Source organism: Cydia strobilella, chromosome 7 (genome assembly GCF_947568885.1).
Source record: "Cydia strobilella chromosome 7, ilCydStro3.1, whole genome shotgun sequence".
Lineage (NCBI taxonomy): Eukaryota > Metazoa > Arthropoda > Insecta > Lepidoptera > Tortricidae > Cydia > Cydia strobilella.
Genome location: NC_086047.1, coordinates 12,093,939 through 12,114,646, shown reverse-complemented (window position 1 = coordinate 12,114,646; position 20,708 = coordinate 12,093,939). Strand labels below are relative to the sequence as shown.

At 35.6% G+C, this 20,708-nt stretch overlaps 2 protein-coding genes across 3 annotated transcripts; one reads left to right on the top strand and one right to left on the bottom strand.

Moving 5' to 3' along the window:
* Positions 1–788: 788 nt before the first annotated feature.
* LOC134743175 (spermine synthase) lies at positions 789–13,603 on the bottom strand. Of its 2 annotated transcripts, none has more exons than XM_063676555.1 (7): positions 13,192–13,603; positions 8,054–8,165; positions 5,680–5,802; positions 3,912–3,998; positions 2,061–2,218; positions 1,480–1,671; positions 789–1,190 (listed from the first exon to the last, which is right to left on the bottom strand). In XM_063676555.1, the coding sequence occupies exons 1-7, from the start codon at positions 13,471–13,473 to the stop codon at positions 1,029–1,031; spliced, it is 1,116 nt and encodes a 371-aa protein (XP_063532625.1). In that variant the 5' UTR covers positions 13,474–13,603; the 3' UTR covers positions 789–1,028. The 2 variants fall into 2 exon arrangements, with proteins under 2 accessions (XP_063532625.1, XP_063532626.1); XM_063676556.1 differs by lacking the exon at positions 8,054–8,165 and adding an exon at positions 7,229–7,337 and having other exon boundaries at positions 13,192–13,601.
* Positions 13,604–13,897: 294 nt separating this feature from the next.
* Positions 13,898–20,152, top strand: LOC134743167 (eukaryotic translation initiation factor 4E-like). The gene is made up of 5 exons (XM_063676542.1): positions 13,898–14,016; positions 14,311–14,489; positions 16,597–16,774; positions 17,637–17,724; positions 18,265–20,152. Exons 1-5 carry the CDS (start codon positions 13,987–13,989, stop codon positions 18,420–18,422), a joined length of 633 nt encoding a protein of 210 aa, XP_063532612.1. The 5' UTR covers positions 13,898–13,986; the 3' UTR covers positions 18,423–20,152.
* Positions 20,153–20,708: the final 556 nt, after the last annotated feature.

Sequence of the window (20,708 nt, the reverse complement as noted above, 5' to 3'; positions counted from 1 at the left end):
TGATTCATTTAAAGACAAGTCACATTTCCCGAAAGTGCAATCTAATTTGAATGTTTGGAAAAGGGTTAATAATAATAACTTAATATTGACCTTTCAAGCTTTTGAACGGGGGCTCCTATACTGTCCCTATCATTCACGCACGTGCTCCCCAAGAAGTAAATTTCCTGCATTAGATTTGAACGCGATTGTGCCAGCTGGTCCGCGGGTTATTATAAGGCCGAACTAGTTTTGTATAAAGCGTGTATAAGTGGCAATACAATCGCTGTTGCGTTGCGTTTGTGTTACGATTGTTTCGACGCTGTGTTGAAAAAAAATCTTGAAAATGTATAATGAACGTATACCTGGATTTTAAATCTATATAGGTACTTGTTTTTTTAGTGTCATTAATTTTAAATATTAATCGACACGTTCGATTAGTAACTTTTTGAGCAACCAAACATAAATGTATAGGTACAGATTCGTCCATTATTTTCCATTGAATTGTATTAAATAAAATTTGCTTGAAATAAAACTTTTGTCTGTAAAGTTTTAAGTTACAAAAAATGATACTTTACTATATTATCTGAAAAATCTAGTTTAGTTTTTATGAAGCTTGTAAAGGTAAGTTTAATGAAGAATTATCGTTTGTTTTGTAACATAGCTTTTATAATATATTATACTTATACTGTGATGAGGTTACAAAGGACTTTCATTATCTGACTGGACTACAAACAAAAAATTGTTTCCTATTTACAACCCATACCTAAGTCGGGGCAACGAGCTAAGCCGTACAGCAGAAAAAAGAACAATTGTCGTGATAAAATACTTTTACTTATCATAAAACAATCAAAACAAGCATAAATCAATACAAATAATATAGCTTCAAATCGTGTATCGTTATGCTTACAAACTAAACAATTGAAAATGCAAAAATCGTCAAATACTGTTTCGAATACTTGTATCCGTGTACGCTTAACAATAATACTAACTACATATATGGCAATATGACTTAGGGAGATGAATAAGGAACTGTTGTCTTTGGTCGGTTGTTAGGCGCCGTTGTTAGCCGAGAAGGATATTTGGTAGAAGATCCAGTCCTCGAGGAAGGAGGGCACGAAGGCCCGGCTCTTGGAGAACGAGACGGCTGGCGTCAGCTTGGCTAGCTCTTGCTCGTACAGCTCTAGAGACTCGGAGCTGGTGGCACCGTTGCCCTGTTTATAAACAATATTTAGTAAAGGAGTTGTTATTTAAAGTAACTACCTAAATTGCAGACGTTTTCAGGTTAAATTTTGACCCTTGCGCATAAAATTGCTTAAATTAAACAATTTACTTAAATAAATACCTCACTATCTTAAAGAAAAGTAGAGATTAATATATTAAGAACTCATGAGGTATCTGTTTTACCACAAGGTTAATAATTAAGTGTATTGGACATTACATTGTAGTTCCAAACCTTATGGTACGATAAATTATGTGTATTTGACACTATGAGGTACTTACATGTGTCATAAACCTCCCATCAGGCTTGAGTATCTTGAACGATGAGTTCAGGATGGTGATCATGAACTCCCAGAGCTCGCCGCATGCCGACTCCGAGATGGGAATATCGGTGAGGTCCCCGAAAATGTAGTCGACTTTCTTGCCCTCCTTGATGAATTTGTTTATGGTCAACATGCAGTCTTCTACGATTATCTGAAACAAGTTTTTTGTTACGTAGTACGTTTTTAGCAAACATTTAATGCTCACTGTAAAGTGTACGTACATGTATTACTTTGAGTGCCGATTGTGGTGATTCGAAGAGGTAAAGTGTTTGTATAGGTAGTTCTCGGACCCTATTTCTCGTGTACCCTGCCTGATCGTCCCCTTCTTGAAGTAGTCTAAAGGTCGTTTAAATTTTGCTGTTGGACTAATCGGGCAAAATTGCTTTGCAAAGCAAGTTGGTGGTAACTACTGGGAATTTTGTTTCCCAGTAGTTACCAGTGTTAAGAAGTGCATATGGCGCGTTATGCACGTTTCGCACGATTTTCGATAGTCACAGATCTTACTCATACAGATAAACATGGAATGAATAGTCTACACACTTCATAGTTAGGCCCCTTTCGTCTCTCCAACACGTCGCCGCAAATGGAGCGCAGATGCTTATTGCACGCGTTCATCACCACCTCGTCGATCTCCAACATCCACACGAATTTGGGCTTTTCCTTCAACAACTCGTATAGGAGTGCTCCGTCGCCACCGCCTGAAATAAAATTAAATATCACAATATATTAAAAAGGAAGTTAGAGGCGTTGTACATAATATGGGTTAAGAAATGTTATAATTTTAGTTCCGAGTGCTCCATCTCTCACGAGCCTTTTGTATAGACGAGTTCGTAAATCCTACATCCCTACCTGTTGGTCTCTTTTATTCGTATTCAAAAAATAGTACCTATCTACAGTGAAGTACTCATGTTAAGATCTAATTAAATGACACGAAGTTTTCTGTGCTTGCCCTACGATTTTCCCAAGGCTTATTTTATTTGTGGCCTCCCATCATAAAGGCTCCTTATGGTTCATGTGCAATTAGGACGTTTCCATCTGAAATTCTGATAAAAAGGTCCTTATTGCAGATGAAGCATAAGGATAAGGACCCTTCTCTGATGAAAAACCACATTTAAGCGACTAATGCGATTTCGCATATGACTTTGTCTTTACGGGGACTGACGGGGACATACAATCTTTAATGGCGAGGTGAGTGCGTGCCATTCGTATGTTTGACTTGTTTGAGGTTAGGTACAAATTCGTATACCATGAAAATAGCTTCGCACGAATCAAAGATTGATATAACTCCGTAATAGATGGATACAGTCTAAGGAAAAAACGTGCCTCGAAAATCACGAAAATTTGATTCTCGATCAGATGGCGCCACTAGTTTTGGCCTACACTCGTATAGAGGGCGTTGACTGTTTCGTTTGTTATTTATAATTTTAACGCATACCAGTGAAAGAACATGGGTCAAAATCATATAAAAATAATTAATGCAAATAAAAAAATCATTTATCCATATTTAAATACATTTTATCGTATTTTTATAAATATTTATTTTTAGTTTTAAAGTGTGTCGACAGATGGCAGTGAATTTACTGGGGTTACAAAATTTACTATGACAGTACCGCTCTAGTATAAGTTACTCTATGGCACGAATGAACTATTCTTGTCAATGAATGTCTATGTTAAGAACAACATAGCGAAATACAAAAGTAACGAATAACATTTTTGAACAGGCTAGACAAAATTGCACCTTATTTAAATGCCACCAGGACTTTGAAACCCTTTTTCTATTTGTACGGTGGTTCGTGACTCGTGAACCATTATAGGTATTATAGGAAGGTATACGATCCTTGAAATGTGTGCGTGATAGATTTAATAGTGTATAACACGCAATGGGTTTTCTATACTGTATTTCAAATCAAGTATGTGCAGTATGTTATGTTAAACGTTCGAATAACCATAGTGTTGGGTCCTTGTATCTTTTTTCCTGATAGAAGTTACAAGAGATGAGATCAGAAGATTGAAAATCGTCGAGTGGATGACGATAAATAAGATAAGCACTTGTTAGAGTTGGTAGTTCGAGTGGGGATTGACCACTGCGCGACCGAGCACAACTAAATGGCAGATGGAACCATGTTGCCAGCACTAAAAATAGACGTGATTCCTAATTTCGGAAGATTTTTTTTCTTATAGTTTGTCAAGGGACTGTCTTATTTCGGGCGTAGACGGAGAGTGTCATGCTGTCTTTGTCTTGCACTGGTGCTGGCGCCCAGCAGAAGAGGATGAGTGTAGTTTTTTTTATTCTTACTTACTGACAAGATTTGCTTGACCAACTATAACTACAAAGTGAGCATAGTGGTTTACGGATATAACCCTGTTAACTACTGTACGTAAAATCCTTACCTAAAATAACGATTTCCTTTCCTTCATAGTTTTCCTTGCCTCGTTGCATCAAAGTTTCTGTGTATACGAGGTCAGCCTCTGATATATCTGTAAGGAACATGAAATTGATTATTTAAAAACAGCCCTAAAATACAAACCTCAAAATAAAGATTAACAGCTATTACTGCAGTAGCATAATAATCTTGGTTTCAGCAAGAGCAAAAATAATTGTAATCGTAGATAGCGACTCAACGGCACGAGGTGTAATCAAAACTGTTAGAGAGTAGATTCTCTTCAATATATTTTAAGAGCAAGAGCCAAAAGCCTCCGTGCCTTGCGGACCTATAGTCACAGATTAATAAATAGTTACCATTTATGTGTATTAAGTACCTACTCCCTACTGTAATTTTTGTGGTGTTCAGTACAGATCAAACGAAGGCCAAAGATAGAAGAACTAAAAATCGATTTGACCTCCATTGCTAAACAAAACCTAAGTTTCAGAGAAATCATCGATTTCATATTTCTTTGGTATGCGCTCCAGCTCAAACGACTTGATGCAACTACCTATTGCATGGGTATAACTCTAAAATAAAATCATACATGGAATCATTATAATAATTTTAATAAACTCATATTCCTAAAATATTACTATTTAACAAAGAAGAATATTAAAATAATGTAAAATAGCCCTATCAAATAGATTAAAACTAGTAGAATTCGGGTGTATTTAGTATCTCAGTCCGCTCTCAGGGGTCCCGAGAGTTTTTGTACTGGCCTCCTAACGCCTCTTCGTTATTTTTCGAGCTCTATATGACTTCATTCTCAACGTTTTTATAAGCTTAGCAATCTTTATTATCGCACGGACCTTGGCAGCCCGTCCTAGAATCCTACGCTCTGGTAAACTAAATACTCTTTTCTGTCTTTTCTTGGCTACAAACATCGTGGAAGTCCCAGGTTGAGGTTGCATGTTTTCGTTAGCTTCAGTAGGGTTAGGCTGATCGGCATATTTATCAATATTTTCAAAACTTGCTAATGAGTGTATGATAGATTTTATTTCCACGTCTAGTGATTTAAATTCTGTCTCCAGGGAATCGTGAGAATCAGTTTCCATTGTACAAATTAAAATTACTTAACAAATTCTTGTAATCCTAATATTTAAAAAATCTTGAAAGCGAGAGTGACATATATCTACTTGACATTTTTAGACTAGGATTCTACTTAGGGTAGAATTCTTAATTCAAAGTTTGTCAAGTAAATAGGTTACAAATCAGATTATTACTAGGGCCCCTCCCTAGCCAGCTAACTAAGATCGGGCAACATCTCAGAATAATAACTTAAGTTATTGCCCTCAGAATAATAACTAAAGTTATTATATTATAGTTATTAATAACTAAAGTTATTATTCTGAGGGCAACATACTTCATATTATCAGTCTTTCTTTTACGTCATTTAATTACAGAATATAATAGGCTACTTGCAGGCTGCCTGTGCTTCGTCCTAGATTTACTGAGAAAAAATGCTAAAACGCCTGGATAATCGTATAGCATAATGCATGTTTATTAACACATTCACTGTCTCCATACACAATGATAGGACAAAGTTTCACGTCCAAGTGTGCTTCCACTTTGAAGTTGTGAACCCGTAGTGGAAGCACGGACTCTTGAAAAAAGCTTCATGACCTCATCAGAAAAAAACAATTAATATATCAGCAACATGCAATACTTAACTCGCAATTCCTAATGTTTCTGCTTCTGCAATATACCTATTCTATTAATACATGTTTACTTACTTTGCAAGTCATCTAGCACCAACATGTTCCCAAGGGACTTGGAGTGCACTATCTGCACCCTCTGGAAGGGGGACTGTTCGTCGAACACAACATTGTCGATATCGTACTCTAGAAGTCTTTCATCTGAAAACAACCAGTCATTAGTCACGTCGTACAGGCTTTTCTAATAACTTGGCCAATTCTAGCAACATGGAGGACAGAGAATTTGTGTACCTTAAAGGTGCAGGCGTTTAAAAAATAAGTCATTACCGTGTACGGTTAAATTCGTCATCGTGGTGAACTAAAACTTGGTACCAAGTATCCAGAGGTGTAAGCAAACTTGCCTGCACACAAAGGGTATAGTTATCTAGTAAGTTCCTTAGTTTTATCAAGATTTAACGGTGGTGTATTTCGTATTCCGGTAGTATTAGATAACAGAATTTTGTTTGTTCTTTCACCATCAACATGACTTTGCGAAGTTAAGCATATCAGTGCCGCTAGTAACTATGTAGTGTGTGTTACTGTGTACTTAACACAGGTTCACGTTAATGAAAATCATTAGCTGCTTCCTAACCATACTTTACATGGTTTACTTTTAAATCCCAATATTCCTTGTTCACCACTCTATATGAAAGTTTTTGTTACTATAGTCGACATCAAAGACACTGGGTCTGAAACAAATCTACCTTTGACTCTCAGCGAAATGGATCCTACCTACTCATCATGGAACCATGTCAATTCCACTAATATTTAATAACATATTGTTACAGCTCTTATAGATTGGTTCATAAATGATGACAGTTTTCTTTAATTTCATGTCCACGATAGACTAGAGTGCTATTTTGCCGTATTTTCCATGTTTTAGCATTCATAGCACACAAGACTACAACCCCAAAAGTCACAATAGCTGACTATTCAATGCAAGTTTGTATGGCATCACATGTGTTTGAATAGCAAACCTGTAAGTGACATTTTAAAGATTGTTCATGACAATATGAAGCTACGTGTAAGACTATAGACAAATAAATAGATCAAATTAGAATGTTTCGAAGATAAAAATCATTAAACATATCGTAAAACATGATAATATATATATATATATATATGCTTGGGTCATTGACGAAATAGCTGAACCACTATGGTTCGGATGTATTTAGTTTAAATCTGGAATATATGGCTTTTTAATGGAATAATTTTCTTAGCCGTTAAAGTGTTTAACAATCATAATCGGAAAGAATTACGTTGATAAAAGCTATTCTTCGAAATATTCTAACTCAAGCTAAAGATGAATGTAATATTGATCGCAGGGGTGATTAATTGATTATAAAAAGTATAATACTTTAAACTTGAATGATTTTTCTTGCGTTCATCAGTGGCGGGGCGCTAAATATTTTCATTGGTGTACCAAAGCTAATTCTACTTGTTTTCTGCCGAAGTTGCCGAATTATCCTAAAATAGGTAGATATAAGTCATTAGAAAATGTATCCATGGACGCCTCGCCACTGGAAGGCATCTACATCTTTTATATCCTATAAGTACAAAGCAGTTATCAGAAAGGCAGAAAACTCACCTGACGTCGGGTAATACCTGCCGAAGAGGCAACGTTTTAACGGCGCATAAGCTTGGGATTTTATCACACTGATGTACTTTTTCAGCTGACTCTCCAATACTCTTGCGGACTATTGAAAAAATAATAAGGAAGAACAAACCCAATAAGTATGCGGGCTAACATGCAAATAACAATAAATATCTTATTCAGGGTTGTTTTATTTAAGGTTGAGCGTTTTGTACTGGAATTAAAATCTGTTAATATCATTGGAACATTAAAAGGGTAGAGGAACATGCCGGTTCATGTCATAAAATAGTGTACAGTCAGCAACAAAGTTCCGTATCCCATCCTGTATACCAGTCTATGTATATACAGAGTGGATACTTTACTTTGAAGCTGTATAAACTACTCAACCAGTTCTTAGATGCTGATAGAATATAATTAAATAAATAAGTACAGATACTATAAAAGATAAACGTAAATAAATCTAGTGTAGGTGTCGATCAAATAGCTGAAACTATTTCGTGACTAATTACCTATATAATTATACTATAAATATACAAAAAGTGAGCAATCCAAATGGGGCAGTGAGAGGAAATCAAAAGTATTTATAATATAAATTATGCGTTTTTTTTCAGTACCCATCCATATTCCGATTTCGAACCATGGCAGAAAAAAAGTATTGTAGGAAAATAGAATAAGATGGTACTTAATTATAAATAATAAACTTAGGTATATGTCTAATACACCGGCAAAAATAAAAAGAAAGTGTTAGACAAATGATAAATTGGTAAGCATTCATAGGTAAAAAGTATGGGGTAAATACCAAATAGGGTACCATCTGACCTGAGCTAGTAAGGTAAACGTCAAACTTATAGCCCCTCTTAATTGTTGGCAATAGCTTAACTCTTTCGCACTCCAATGACATTCTGACAGAACCTTCCAGTAGTTTAGTGTTCTAGAAAACAAAAAACGCTCAACCTTATCGCTACCTGGTTAGTTTTATGGGATTACTATGATTTTATCAGATGACACAGATTTCACGGCAACCCATAACATAAGTAGAAACGAGTCAATAAAGGCTAGATCCCATGAAAAGTTGGTTTCGTTCGAAATAAAGAGTTTTATAGATGTGATGGCGACATTAGTACTTGAGTGGCGCAATAGATGGCACTGCTAGTTGATAAATTTAATTAGGGCTGAGTTACAAGGGTGTTACTCATATGTAGCTCAAGCGGGAGGCAAGGACACCTAAATAGACTATATTGGTATAGAGAAGCCATACTAAACAATGAAATTGTCGCAATCGGAACCTGTACCTCGCGACAGTGTTGGCCGAACGTTAATTGCAATTAACCATTAACCAGTAGAAATTGAACCGTAAACCGTAACGGACGGTTACAGTTTACGGTTTATACCGTCAAGGAAATAGATTTCTGTGCCTTATCACAGTGACAATAATATGAGATCCCTAGCGTCTTTCATATTGATTGTCACTTGTCACTGTGATAATGATAACACCAGGTTTGTAGTGGTACATTAATCATTTTCTACTATCGTACTAACAGCAATACACTTAATTTAACTGACCGTTGCAATAAGGGTCATGATCATGAATAGATAGTTAACTGTGTCGACAATGGTATCATAACATTAAAATTATTTGGAGAAACGCAACTTCGTATGGATAGTCTCTTTATTACACTTACATTCTTGTTTCTGGTTGTGACTAAGCCAGAAGAAATAGACAATTCAATCTCTAAATTTAATGTACCTATAAGTACCGCGATCATAATTATGATCCCGCTTCCCCTAATAAAGCAGTTAGAGAAGTGGATAGCTACGTTGGCATGCTGTATACAGTACAGTCAAGTGTAAAAATATGTGTGCACAAATCATACAAAAAAATATGGCCCATAGCTCTTATGTCAGAGAATTAAGAACTGTGGGACATATTTTTGACTAAGTTATGTACACCCATATTTTTACACTTGACTGTACATAGGTAATAATAGTGTAGCACATTTAGATATAGGTACATAGTTACATACACGGTGTCGTATTAAGTGCGGATCAAACGAAGGTGAACGATAGACGACTTTAGGGGCTACTGTTTTGAGTGATTTGACCCCCACAACACAATTTTACTGTTCAGCGAAAATTTATGGTTTCGGTGATATCATCGATTTTGTGTTTTTAGTGAACCATGCTAACATAACTTTTGTAACTTGATTATATCAAAAAGTATGACTTTAAGTCGGATATGCCCTAAGAAAATAACGGCTGGGAGACCTTTCTACTAGTTTAACTAGTTATAGGTACATATTTACAAGATTTGACTGAAAGCCGTTCTGATGCGTATGTATGGAGCCAAATTTCAATGATATTTTGGAAACCATTGATATTCGCTGAACATGCATGGTCAAATCTGTTACTTTTCAGGTCCTCTATCAGTAACCTTCGTTTGATCCATACTAAACGCTACATCCTGTATAATGACGGCTCAACAACGAAGTGAATCAAGCACGCACAATATTGTGTACGTGCAAACTACCCACTAGGTATATAATACCTACATAGTCTTGCCATAAATTCCGTCTGAGTTGGCTAGACTAAGGTACAAGAGATCCCTCATAGCAATGAGGATATAATAAGATAGAGCGGTACTGTCATAGTAAATTTTGTAACCACTTTAAATTCACTGCCATCTATCGAAATACTTTAAAACTAAAAATGAAGATGTATAAAAATACGTTAAAATGTATTTAAATATGGATAAATGTTTTTTTATTTGCTTTAATTATTTTTATATGATTTTGACCCATGTTCTTTCACTGGTATGCGTTAAAATTATAAATAACAAACGAAACAGTCAACGCCCTCTATACGAGAGTAGGCCAAACTAGTGGCGCCATCTGATCGAGAATCAAATTTTCGTTATTTTCGAGGCACGTTTTTTCCTTAAGACTGTATCCATCTATTACGGAGTTACATCTATCTTTGCTCATAGGGATAAATTCGCCTTTGTACTTTCAAATTATATCTGTTGTTTACCTATTCTTGTTATGTAAAAGTGTTTTTAATTGCTTACTTACGTACATTACCTATATTTAAAAAACCGGCCAAGTGCGAGTCGCGCACGAAGGGTTCCGTACCATTACGCAAATAACGGTAAAAAAATCACGTTTGTTGTATCTGAGCCCTACTAAAATATTTATTTTATTTTATTTTTAGTATTTGTTATAGCGGCAACAGAAATACATCATCAGTGAAAATTTCAACTGTCTAGCTATCACGGTTCATGAGATGCAGCCTGGTGACAGACAGACGGACAGTGGAGTCTTAGTAATAGGGTCCCGCTTTTACCCTTTGTGTACGGAACCCTAAGAAGTATTTTCTCGGTACTATGTAGATATCGGCGAAAAAAATAATTTCCATTGATTTTATACTTTTTTCAGCTCTAAGTTCGAAACTTAAAGTGGAAAGGGGACATATAGTTTTGCGGCTTTTGCCTCTGATATTATGTATAATTCTACTGGCTTAGGTATACATATAAACCTGATATACCTAAACAGACTTATAAAACCACCCATTTATACTGGAGAGCAGTAAATTAGATAAGAATGTCAATCTCATCTCAAAAACAATATTCTTTAGAAATGCCAAGTATCCAAATAGCCTCTAGTCGCCCACAGCGTCTAGTTGCCAAGTAGGGAATACAATAACCAACCAAAGTGCATAAGCGGTTTCGGTTATGCCCGGAAAATAACCGATAGGTAAATCGGTTACGGTTATTTTCGAAAAAAAAATATAAGCCCCAGATAAGCAGATCTGCGAAATCGACTCCACACTCGTCACTCGCGAAGGTATATTCGCGCACGAGTGTGGAGGGGGCTATAAATTTTCAACCAACTAATGAAAAAATTACGAAAATAAAGGAAATACCAAAGTATTAGGTTATATGTGAATAGGTACAAGTCTTCGTTTTTTAATAAAACACACAAAATATAGTAGAAGTGAAAATATGACCTTGGACGTGGTACAATATTCAACCAAAATATTTCACAAATAAGGCAAGTAAATTTGGTATATTTCGTTATTAAAGTACAGGAATGACAAAAGTTATAATCACGTCACAGGCGTCACAGCCAAAAAGGCAGGATTTTGTAGTCATCAATTCATAGAATTAAAGTCATAAATAAATAACCGAAAATAACCGTAACCGGTTATTCAAGTTTTCAATAATCAGTTATGAATTTTTGACAAAATAATCGGTTATAACCGATTGTTTCGGTTACGGTCATAACCGATTTGCATTCCCTATTGCCAAGACAAAATGCTATATTAATTTGTCAAGACAAAAACAAAAATGATATGAAAGACCTTTTTATAGGTATCTGGACGGCAAGAGGATAGGTATTAAAACAAGATGACATTATTAGATTAGGTTTATATAATATGTAAAACATGTAGAACAGAATAGATATACTCTGACACAGCCACTCTGTTAGTAGGAAAAGGCGGCATTAAATGAGTTAATATAATTAATTTAAAAAGTAATTGGCATATATGTAACTATGATTTCAATTATAAGTAAATACATGTTATTTCTCACTAAATGTCATTGATCTCAATCAATTAGAAGAACACATTGTTTGAGAGGATTCCTAATGTTTTTTTTTTAATTTAGTACTAGTCCAGTCAAAAAAGAATCTAGTAAATTTCTATTACTGCCACTAACATTCTAGGGTAGGAAAATTTTATATTGAAATAGACAAGTACTGATAATAATCATAGATGCAAGGTATTTTGTTTGAGGTAGTCCAAAGTAAGTCCCATGTTGTCACACATTTTTCATTTTGCCTCAAAAATATTGAAAAAAAAAAAAACTTCCTTTTAAACCCAATACAACAATCAACAAATAATATTGGTTAAATTTTTTAATAAGATGCAATTGTTAAAATTTGGAAAAAGTATTGAGTTTAAACATACAAAATCCTTCAAATTAAAAACGCAACAAGTGATGGATTAATAAAAAACGCATCTCGAACCTGAACTTGGGAGGTAAACATCAACTCTATGGCCACGCCTGATAAATGGGAAAAGTTTGATTCTTCCCAAATCCAATAACAACTTTACAGCATTTTTTCAGTAATTCTGCAGTCTAAAATTAAGTAACTTTTTTTGAAGCATACTCTCATTTAGGATCATAAGCTATTCAGTGATAGCATAATATTTACTTATTAAATTTCTACCTTGTTTTTTCTTAAGATTAGAAAAATAATGGTCAAATTCGCCCATCTTTCTTTATTTATTTCAGCCAATTTAGGGAAATATTACAATAAGTACTTGTTTCAATTATTAAATATTAGTCTGTCAAGCTAATTCCGTCAGTAGAAAAGAGCGGCAAATTTTAAAAATGTAGGTGTGAAGGGTTATAGTCCCATAGAAAATTAGAATTTCGCACCTTCTTCTACTGACAGTTGTTTGACCGGCTATATATGCTTAAGAATAAAAGGTTTTTTGGCCAGTTTATCACGTTTTTCCTAGAAATCACATAGCAAAACACAATTTTTCTAATCTGAAAAAAAAAAACAAGCTACATAGAAAAAAAAGCAAAAAACTCCCTGGGCGCTGAAAGGTATACTAAATGAACTGCCAATTACTTCATCAAATGGTTTGTCCCTTAATAAATCAGCAGTTTTAGTAAGATTTTATAACAAATGGATGTTTTATTTTCTGACATATAGGTGGTTTGTTTGTATTAGAAGTTTTGGCAAACATTTCATAGCACCGTACCTGGCTGAATGCCAATTTGCCAATACGTTTAAATTTATGAAACCAATGCTATAATTTTATGAAAATGTAAAGCCAATAGGCACTGTAGATAAAATTATGCTCAGTAACAATGTACGTAAAATGAACATCCGAGTACAGGTAGGTGTATGACATTGTAACAGCGGTGGTAAAGGAATTATTCTTACCTTGAAACTTATTAAAGGTTCTTCAGAGTCTTCTTTGTAATATTCAATGTTTACAGTTACCAGCCCACGATCGAACAGTCTTACTGATACCGTCGTGCCATTCTTACCCGTTAATAGTTTCAAGGACCCTCCATCCACGGCTACTTCAGCGGCTAAAATAAGATTCGGCACATAATCTTTTAAAACGCTTTTCAGCTGACTAAAAACCGCCTTTTGACCGCTTTCGTCGCCTAAACGGGCGGGGTCAATCGAAAAGTCCATTAATAACGTTTGCACCGACATTATTTAATTTGTACAAAGATTGTACTATTATTAAATATGGAGTAATACTTGGACGGGACCGGGAATTGAGGAAGAATATTAAAGTGGTACTTGCTGTATTTTTGATTGAAAAGGGAATTGACTTGACATTTATTTCAAAGTGTTGCTTATTGTAAAAAATATTGTGTAGTAGCATAGAGTAACTTAAGTTACTCTATGCTTAGACTGTATCCATCTATTACGGAGTTATATCTATCTTTGGTAGTAGAAAATATTCCACATTCGATTTTTGTACATAGAAAAACAAATTTAATGTAGTACAAAAAACATCATCATTATTTTAACATTTTTATTATCATTGTTTTAGAGGCCAAAGTATTCGAAGACTGGCAGCTGATTATGAGGCTCAGGCACAAGTCAATGCCGTCATTGTCTGTTTGTTTGACTCTCTAGCAACACTCATAGAGTGCCTTTCCTTTCTATAATCTGTGGTCTCTCTTTTGGTAAAAATCGGGATCGTGAGATTCTTGTGATATGGCCGGAAATAATACCGAAGAAGTAGAGGTGGGTAGGATAACATCACATAAGACAAGAAGCAAGGGTTCTACCCGAATTTACGGAATATATTATCACACTTCCCTTACTTATTGCGAGTTCTGGTGATGTGGCTGAACTAACTTTCACTATAGCATTTGTTTCGTGTTCACCGGATTTCTTATCATTTTATAACTTCCTGCTTGCTACTCCCTGGTTTAATCGGCGCAGAAGGCTTCAAACTGACCCTTGTATAACGTTTTGGTTGTTAATACGAAATCGTTGGAGGTTAGAATTATCAGAAAAATGACCTGTATTTTCAAGGGGTCCGCGACCACCGATGTGAAGACCAACAGTGCTGCGGAAGTACCGCCAGAGTTCCTTATCAAGCATCCCCTACAGAACACTTGGAGCCTTTGGTTTTACGACAATGACAGAAACAAGACATGGGAAGAGAACCTGATAGAACTCACCACATTTGATACAGTCGAGGACTTTTGGAGGTATGTTGTTGAATTGACTTATTATCTGGTTTATGCCAGTTTTGTTAGCATATTCATTCCAAGTCTTGACCAAATCAGTCGGACTAATATTGGTTGCATAAAAGCTAGAAGAAGTGCTGAATAATGTAAAACTGTCATTTTGTCTGACTGTGTATGTGTGTGTGTGTAAAAAATTGTGTTATTATTATTATTTGTAATGCAGGCAGGCAGTTTAAATAACTGATAATGCCTGTAGTGATTAACCGAGTTCTCAGTGTTGAGTAGAATTTGCTTTGTGCTTATCTAATTTATTCTTAAACTCATTGACACTTTGACTTCATTAAATTGGATCCTAAATAAACTCTTTGCTATTAACAGGTATGTCCATTGCAAAATAGCACCAAAAGACCCGATGCAAAGTATGCCACAGAATAAGTAATAGTATTACCGTACAGAAAGGAAACTTCCTACAAAACCGAAGGTTGACAGCAATTCAGGGACGAATCATGCTTTCTAATTTTTCTAAATTTTCCCTTTCGGCTATTTAGGGTTGTCAAAATTGGATTGGATTGGATTGAGAATGCCCGACGGGAGGAGTTTCGCATCCCAGGCATATCTACAAGTTCGACTAAGCTAATTCTGCATGGGATTAGCAATGACAAAGTGTGGAAATGTCATTATTAATGTCCAATTTCTATTAAATCAATGATATTTCTGGATAATATGAGGCCCAATGCAACAAACCCATTAAATTGTAATGATATTTTTCTTATTATTTTATTTAATAATGGTTTTAACATAGTTTTTAATTAGTGCACAGTTCTCTAATCTAATCTTAGTATATATAAATCTATCTGAATATAATTCAAGGTGGGCGATATGATATGTGGATATAAAACATTAAAAGCTCTGGCAGTTAGCCTAGACATCGCAAAGGCTTTCGATAGGGTTTGGCACAAAGCGCTTCTCTCCAAGCTTCCTTTGTACGGGCACCCTGAGGGATTATGCACATGGGTCGCCAGCTTTCTATCTGGGCATAGCATTGCAGTCGTCATCGACGGGCAATGCTCAGATCACTGGCCCATTAATGCCGGCGTACCCCAAGGATCTGTACTGTCACCTACTCTGTTCATGCTTCATTATATTTATTTATTTAAGCTTTATTTTTTTTATTTTTTTATTGGGAATGTTCTGCACCTCCCGCCAAAGAAACAAAGCTCATCCTCACTTTCTTGACACGTGGCAAACCAAAAACAAGCGGGCATCTCGCTCGTTTTTGCCCAGAACGTGCAAGTTGTGGAATGAGCTACCTTCTGAGGTGTTTCCCTCGCGCTATGACATGGGGTTCTTCAAGAAGCAGGTATTTAGGGTTCTCAAAGTTGGGCAACACATAAGTGGCTCCTCTGGTGTTGCTTATGTCCATGGGCGGCGATGACTGCTTCCCATCAGGCGGCTCGTCTGCTCGTTTGCTTCCTATTACTTAAAAAAAAAGACCTTAGCACATATACTATATATATTTATATATAAAAAAATATATATATAAACATATATAGTAAAATATTTGATTTTCCTTTATACTTTTCATGCTTTGGCGTGTCCCGTTGTTCTTTCATCTTGTTTGCACTTGTGCCAGCGACAGTGTAAACTGTTTAGTTCTGTCCATTTTCTGTTACACTCAGTCAAACGCTCTCCAATCCCACCGAACTAAAGGACCTAAAGACCGATTAAGAGATTAAGAGCACACAAAAAGATTTAGTTCCTTTCGGTCCTTCACGGGATTTCATTCCTAACAGTTCTTAGTTCATAACCGACTCAAGCCTACACTTTAGGAATCTGGTGCCAAGGCAGTGCCCCCGCCAAGTCTAGCCAAACAAAGAGGCGCAACCGTACCATCCTTTTCTCGAAGCCTTTCAGGCCATTTTCAATGTCCTGTAATTTTGTGTTGGCTTAAGCTAGAACCCATTAGATTAGAAAACATTAAATTTGAACTTGTAGTTTAAGAATTATTGCATGTCAAAGTTCCTTGCGAAGAATTGCGTTGCGAGACTTGCATCTTTTTACATGCACTGTTATTGATGGGATTAAATCATTTTCTATAAAATATCTAATTTAAATTAATATTTTCTAGACTATACCACCACATAAAGCTACCGTCAGAACTGCGCCAAGGCCACGACTATGCAGTGTTCAAACAGGGCATCCGTCCCATGTGGGAGGACGACGCCAACAAGATGGGAGGAAGATGGCTTATCAGTCTTGAGAAGAAACAGCGTAACTCCGACTTGGACCGGTTTTGGTTAGATGTGGTAAGCACTCAATGCAATATATGTATTGTTCATTTGTGCTGTTGTTTAAATATTAGCAAAGTGTTATTGATACACCCTATCACAGCTTATCTTGAGAGAATCTTTGCTAGGTTACTTTCAGCAAAGATAGATATAACTCCGTAATAGATGGATACAGTCTAAGAAAAAACGTGCCTCGAAAATCACGAAAATTTGATTCTCGATCAGATGGCGCCACTAGTTTTGGCCTACACTCGTATAGAGGGCGTTGACTGTTTCGATAGAGGGCGTTGACTGTTTCGTTTGTTATTTATAATTTTAACGCATACCAGTGAAAGAACATGGGTCAAAATCATATAAAAATAATTAATGCAAATAAAAAAATCATTTATCCATATTTAAATACATTTTATCGTATTTTTATAAATATTTATTTTTAGTTTTAAAGTGTGTCGACAGATGGCAGTGAATTTACTGGGGTTACAAAATTTACTATGACAGTAACGCTCTAGTATAAGTTACTCTATGCTTTCAGTCTGGGATATTATATTCATTCAGAATAAAATCTTTACTTCATTTGTCATATCATATCATATCATATCATTTATTCATAAAAACAATTTTACATTGTGTTTGAATTTATAAATTACTTAAAACTACTCTTGAATAGGTACCAATTTTACTGTACAAAAAAAATTTACTTCTATTGCCAAAAACCTTGTACTGATCTGTAGGCCTAGCACATGATTGGCGCGACAGTATCTCGCCGCGAGATAGACTACCCGTCTTTTTCTAACTGTATTAATTAAATAGGGACGTGTAGTCTATCTCGCCGTCTCGCCCGGCTGAGGCCACATTGAAAGTCAATTTTGTTTATTTCCAGGTTCTTTTACTCATTGGGGAGAATTTCGAGAATGCTGATGAAATTTGCGGTGCAGTTGTGAATGTTAGGCCTAAACTTGATAAAATAGGTAAGTCATTCCAAGGTGCTAATTAATGTTTTGATTCTGTTCTACTTTCAATATTAGTAATAGTTCTACCTGATTATTCCCACTAGTTAACTACCACCAAATTGTTACCAGTGGTAATGAGTCATTACCAAGACTAATGACTGAGATTTTCTTTCTCACCTGTCCTCAGTGGTAACACTTGGTTACCCCAGTGGTTTGGTTACCAGTGTTACCACCAACTACTTATTTTGATGGTTACTAGTGCGATTTTTTTCTCAGTTGTACCCATTGTTAAAAGGTGAAGAGAAAATTCTCAGTTGTTATCCAGTGTAACAACTTGGCGGTACTAGTGGGAATAACCCGTTCAACCTGTATTGCACCCCATTTTGTAAAAAGGCTTAAAACTATTCTTTCAGTTTATAAATTATAAACTTTTTGTGTCAAAGTTATTTAATATTTATGCACACGTAAATTGTAATAGCTAATTGTGCGTTTTCTGAAATGTATCTATCTACAATAGGTCCTGAGTATAAATGTACAAGTGTTATATTTATTTTGTAGGTGTGTGGACAGCGGATGCTTCCAAACAGAATGCTACTGTAGAGATTGGCAGAAAACTGAAGGAGCAGCTCGGAATCCACGGAAAAATCGGCTTCCAGGTCCATAGAGACACTATGGTCAAACACAGCTCGGCCACCAAGAATTTGTATACTGTTTAGTCTGAATTATTTGTACTACATGTATGGGATAACTCGTTATTATGAATAACAGGTTATAAAAGTGGAGCTCTTCTTGTGTCATATAAATCTATTAAAAATTCTGTTTAATTTGGTAGAAGAATTTGTCGCAAAACTACGCATCCGCGCGATTAAGTGATGTTTGTGTAAAAAGATTGCGTGATTTAACTACAAACCAAAGTTTCGAAACGCTTGACCACGCAACACCGCGGATCACGGTTATATGTTCTGCTGTGTAAGCTCCATGTTCAGTGGTGCTGATTCAATGCTACACTTCTATACCTTGTTACTATGTTGTGAACTAAATACTAAGTTATTATTCGCACTGTGTGCGAGTATTAACGATTTTTCTATGGTTGGTCCAGTTGTGAAACTTATTGATTAAGTAATGATATTTGATATATCAAATTATTGATTGGGCTATAAGTCTGTATATGATTACTAAAAGTTACAGTTAGATTGCTGTATGTAGCATTTGTAACGTTTAGAATCTGATAGAGACATGCTAGAGTTATCTCATAATGTTTCGTCAAATAGTTTATTTTATTTAACAGAAGTCGTGTTTTAGGTTGATGTTTGATCATTTGTTTCGTATTCAGAGCTTTATAACATCTAGCAAAGTAATACTGTAGTAATTTATGAACTAATTAACTGATATGAACTAAAAATTCATAATTTTATTAAAATATTTTACCAACCACTGACTACTACTACTATAGTAGAGGAGACCAGGTATAAAAGTAACGCGGGATGAACGTAACACATGGTTTTATTACACTTACTTAGGCCTCGTCAAGTTTACTACAAGATTTCCTAATACGTATGTTTACAGTAGGTAACTGACCTACTGCGGACCCCTGATAAACACGCTACGGACCCTTAAGGGGTCCGTGGACCCCACTTTAAGAAACCCTGGCCTACATGAACAACTTAACCAAAGAAAGAGCCAAATACGAACTACTGTCCACTTCACCCCACATACTATGGAGCCTCTACAGTGGCGAATCCGTCTCATCACCATTCACAAGTGGCCAAAAACCTCAAAACATCTTCGTGCAAGCAAACAACGCATCTTCAGTGTTTCGCAGTGCTGTAGATACAGCGAAATCAATATTTTCTCAAGCTTCGCAGAATGTTTTTGGATCGCCGCCAGCACAAAATCTTAAGTATATTTGGAGTGCAAACACAAAGTTAAAAGTCCACGGCATATTTTTTTTATCTAATTGAGATCTCGTTATTAGCCCACATCAACCTTAGTGCGTTCCAACAAAGTTCACGATCAACGTTCATGACAAAAAGAGACTGGAAAATATATGTACTTATGTATCATAATAATAATACCTAAAGCATGGCAAAATGTAGTCAGGTGGATGAGATGTTAGTGTAATAAGAGTAACAGTTCAAATCAGTTATTTAGTTTGTCAATATCCACTTTGCTGTTGAACTGTAAGTCTGATTTTTTATATGAAATGCTCGAGTATGTTTGTTGTACGATCACATAGTCGTAAGTTTGTATTTACTTGGTTCTAGAACAAGAACTAAACAAAAACATTTCATTTATAACATTAACACTGACCGTGTAAACTCATAGTCGAACCGTCACCTGAGTCAGGTCTACTGTTACACATACTGACTCCAGTAATATGTGTTGTTTAAATTTGGTATTTGTAAGTAACGTTTTGGCATACATATTTTAATAAAGTATAAATTAAGTAATGTCTTTCTTGTAATGTAGTCCTTTGATTGTTATCTACCTACCTTGAAGTACCTTGTAAGGCGGCAAAAATGCGTACGTCCGCCTGGTCTGCTATAATATTTTTTAACATAGCTTGGGTACAGTGACAGCTGTAATTTCTATACAATTAATAACCTAAAAACGCAAAATTTATGGAGATGACAGCTGTCACCGTATCCAAGCTATGTGAAAAATACTAAATTACCTAAGCGGTCACCATAACCTATGGACGTGGACACAATCCCAGATGGCATATACAATACCAAAGTGTAGAGTAAGTATATGTACAATACATACGTGCATGTTGCTTTGCCGTATAAAGTAGAGATAAACCTTTATAATGTTTATATCATCATTCATTATCACGATTTGGCTGTATAAGATTATACAGCTAAATGATGATATCGGTCACAGATATACAGCAAGCAGTGGCCGCGTTGCTTTAGTATAACTTTTGTAACACTCTTTAGTGTTAATAGGTGTTTCATTACTTTGCTAGTTAGGAAAGTACCCCCGGGTCGATTTTAAAACGG